Source organism: Protomyctophum parallelum (assembly GCF_964188405.1).
Source record: "Protomyctophum parallelum genome assembly, chromosome: 7".
Classification (NCBI taxonomy): domain Eukaryota; kingdom Metazoa; phylum Chordata; class Actinopteri; order Myctophiformes; family Myctophidae; genus Protomyctophum; species Protomyctophum parallelum.
Genome location: NC_139705.1, coordinates 46,785,467 through 46,789,521, shown reverse-complemented (window position 1 = coordinate 46,789,521; position 4,055 = coordinate 46,785,467). Strand labels below are relative to the sequence as shown.

The 4,055-nt window shown below is 52.5% G+C and overlaps 1 protein-coding gene across 1 annotated transcript in view; it reads right to left on the bottom strand.

The window, feature by feature from the left end:
- LOC310861785 (transcription factor MafB-like) overlaps window positions 1-2,050 on the bottom strand; it is a 2,919-nt gene extending 869 nt beyond the window's left edge. The window contains 2 exon segments of the mRNA XM_083769417.1: window positions 1-1,524; window positions 1,526-2,050. The exon segment at window positions 1-1,524 is cut by the window's left edge and continues 869 nt beyond it. Coding sequence (XP_083625543.1) covers window positions 274-1,524; window positions 1,526-1,564 — 1,290 coding nt within the window. The 5' untranslated portion in view covers window positions 1,565-2,050 and the 3' untranslated portion in view covers window positions 1-273.
- Window positions 2,051-4,055: the final 2,005 nt, after the last annotated feature.

The following is a 4,055-nucleotide window of genomic DNA, read 5'->3' as shown; positions in this document are numbered from 1 at the left end:
ATAGCCAAAGACAATAGCCAATCTACAAGCACACAACAACACTGTGTGAGCTTGTAGATTGGCTATTTCTTTCTGGTGGTGCGTGGTCTGGAGACAGGGGGAGAAAAAGCGGTCCAAGTTCAGTTAAGTGGTTTAAGGGAGAGAGAGAGGGCGTTGATTATTATCGACTTTTATAGTTCATCAGCATCGGTTGTGGAGGAGATGGGAGGTTGTTGTGGATGGTTTTGGGGTCACGACAAAAAACAAACAAACCAGAAAAAGGCTTATTACAACTCACATGAAGAACTCCGGTGACGACGGGTTGTCGCTGGTGGAGCCCGCCTCGCGGAACCCGTTCGTGCTCGCGCCCCCCGCCGTCGCCGCCGTGGCGGGGCCGCCGCCGCCGCCGCCGCTTCCCGTCAGCTTCTCGCACTTGAGTTTGTAGGCGTCGCGCTCGCGCGCCAGCCGGCCGATCTCCTGCTTGAGCTGCTCCACCTGCGCGATGAGGTGCGTCTTCTCGTTCTCCAGCACGTGCTTCTGCTGCACGCGCTTGTAGCGGCACGACTGCGCGTAGCCGCGGTTCTTCAGCGTTCTGCGCTTCTGCTTCAGGCGGATCACCTCGTCCTTGGTGAAGCCGCGCAGGTGCCTGTTGAGCTCTCGCACCGACATGGACACCAGCTGGTCGTCGGAGAAGCGGTCCTCCACGTTGCCGCCGGAGCCGTGGTGTCCTCCGCCCATGTGGTGGCGGTGGTGGTGCAGCGGCTGGTGGTCCTCCGGGGACATCGGGCCCGGGCTGTCGTCGTCCAGGTCCCCGCCGTGGTGGTCGTGATGGTGGTGGTGGTGCTGGGCGTGCGGGTGGCTGTGTCCGGCGCCCGGGTGTCCTCCGGACAGCTCGTCGGGGTGGTGCGGGAGGCCGCCGGCGTACGGGTGGTGGTGCTGCTGCGCGTGGCCGCCGTGGTGGCCGTGGTGGTGGTGCGGCGGCCTGTAGCCCTCGAAGCCGCCCCCCGCCGCCGCCTGCTGCGCCTGCAGCTGCTGCTGGTGCGCGGACTGCGGGTGTCCGTGGGCGCCGATCAGCGCGTCCACGGCGTCCTCCGGGGTCAGGCTGAGGGTCTGCGGGTCCATCTGCTGGTGGTAGCCGCCGTTGGGCATCCAGTAGAGCTCCTCCAGGTGGTTCTTCTGCTCCGTGGGGCTGAAGCTGGGCGAGGAGGGCACGGAGCTGCACGGCGTGCTGATGGGGGTGGACGACACGGAGCCCTGGGGCTGCAGGCGGGTACACTGGCGCACCCCGGCGCGCTCCAGGCCGGCCAGGCCCTCCTTCTTCACGTCGAACTTCATCAGGTCGAAATCGTTGACGTATTCCAGAGCCAGCGGGCTGTTGGGGAGCTCCGGGCCCATGTTCATGTCTGCGCTCATGCTGCTGCTGCCGCCGCGGCCCTTTTGCAGACTTGCAAAGGTGCTGCTTGCCAGCGTCGCAAAAACTGGCTTGTTAATCAGCGCCTCCTCCTCGGCTCTCCTCTCTTGTCTCATGCAATAGTTCTTTTTGGATCCTCCACCGCTGCTGCTGCGCACTGGGTCGCTGGAGCATTAAACACCGAGTCGAGGCGGGGGGGGGGGGGGGGGGAAGGAAAACGAAGAAAAAGTGGCGAAAAACTTTCAGACTAATGCGCTGCAAACGACATCGGAATTTGCGTCATTTAGCCTACTTCTGCTGGGCTAATCTGGCACACCGACCAGGAGTGGAGGTAGAAAAGCAATGCGTCTCAGTGCAAAAGTAAAAAAAAAAAAAAAAAATCTCAGTCCTTTCAGTAGAAGTGTATATTCACAGCACAAGAAACGACATAAATAAAAAAGGAAGCAATAATACCACGTATATGTACACGTTGAAGCGGGCACCAGTCCTCGGATCAACTTCTGTTTTGTAAGTCCGTTTTTCGCCAGGAAAAGAACGCAGGAGCAACGCACAGAAAAGCGTATATAGTAGAGTAATAGGGCGTCTGATTATATCGCAGAGAAGCAGCTTAACCAGCTCTGCACCGCAGAGGTTTAGGCTCGCCTCTCGACTCTCTCTACTCCCGAGTATCCAGCAGACTGCGCTCACAGCCAGCCACGGCTTTATCCTTATAGCGCGCGGTGACGTCGCGCGCGGAGGGGCAGGTTCCAACGCGGCCCGGCTCCAATGGGAGCGGCGCTCCGCGCTGGGACAGAGGAAGAGAGGGAGGAGAGAGGAGAGGAGGAGAGGAGGGAGGCGGGGAGGCTCTCATGGTTGACAGCTATACAGACAGTCAGCTGACTGACTCCCCTAAAAGCACAGGGGTGGATCGAGGGAGAGGTGTGTGTGTGTGTGTGCGTGTGTGTGCGTGTGTGTGTGTGTGTGTGTGTGTGTGTGTGTGTGTGTGTGTGTGTGTGTGTGTGTGTGTGTGTGTGTGTGTGTGTGTGTGTGTGTGTGTGTGTGTGTGTGTGTGTGTGTGTGTGTTTGCGTATGTGCGTGCGTGCGTGTCACAACTCATTTGTTATGCCAAAGTGTAATCCATATGTTATTACCGACATTCATCGGAGAATGGGTTTAGTTGATAATTGCACCATTACCAGTTGTAAAGCTGCCTGGCATTCCAACATCGAATTCATGTGTATTTGTAACCATCACAATCAACTGAAATATTGACAATAGGCCACATATCACATCATCCATCACCAGGCGTTGAAAATAGCCTCTACCAAATGTTGGTTGAAAGGAGAATAGTATATATCAGCCTAATTAGGCGCTCCTTTAAATGGTTTAAGTCGTTTGTGGTGTGTTTTTTTTCTCTTCCACCTACAGGTAAGCTAATGGCAAGATTTGTTATGATCTACTGTGTAATATTTCGAAATTACTTAAGTCATATCACCACTAAAGAGCTCCTCGTTTTATGAACGAGTGCTCTACAAGTCATTATTAAAGCGGTTAGATCACACCTCGACTCCTGCCATATCCATAGACACTTTAGTTGTCTATAATAGAAGTGGATTACGTCCTTGCTATACTCGGCCGTTTCCCACTGTGTACAAAAGCAGAGCGCTCATCTAAAGGCTTCCACCAGCTTGCATTATTATACAGGCTTGGAAGCAAACACAAGTGGAGGAATGTTTTCAACCTAAGGCTCAAGGCTGCCCCTACGTGGACAAGCAGCGCAACGAAACACGTCGTTAAGACCTGCATGCTGCTGCTCGGCTGCATGTGCTTTGCAAGATCTTCTTTTATCATCACTTTAATTGATCGCTTCATCCCAAGCAATATGTCCGATTTCACAAATAGGCCTTATATCGTGTCCTGCTAATGACAAACGAGCCTTATATGGTTAAGGTCTGATAAATAGGCTATATATAATAGGCTAAACATTTCCTTCGTGTATATAGCCTTACATGTACAGCGTTTATAGACCATAAGATGTATGGCTGCCATTGATTTGGTATTTATTCTAATTTAAGCGTTCGAGTATATACAAGTTAGTCTGAGTGAATGGCCCCCGTCCTGCAAAGGGAGACTGCTTGTAAATGAGTAGAATTGAGGGATCGATTCGATTATCATTTCGTTTCCACTTCATATCCTTGGTTGAGTACAAACGTGAGCAGAGAGTATAGGTATTGATTAGCCTGTGTGTGTGTGTGTGTGTGTGTGTGTGTGTGTGTGTGTGTGTGTGTGTGTGTGTGTGTGTGTGTGTGTGTGTGTGTGTGTGTGTGTGTGTGTGTGTGTGTGTGTGTGTGTGTGTGTGTGTGTGTGTGTGTGTGTGTGTGTGTGTGTGTGTGTGTGTGTGTGCGCGTGCGCGCGGGACGGGCGCCAAAGATGAGAGCCATTGGTCTCATTGCTTGTTTAATTTGTTAATTGACCTGAGTTGTGCGATGTTGTTCATCAACGGATTGGGTTTGAATCGTAGCTATAAGGCTGCAAAAAATATCCTTGCACTTTATATGACATTTGACAACATTGGAAATAGTCTGCTCTTTATTGTATGCTATTTTAGGACTGGATAGGCTCTCATAAAGTGACGCAATTAAGCAAATAATGTGCAAAACTGTCAATACGTGAAATAATCTAAACA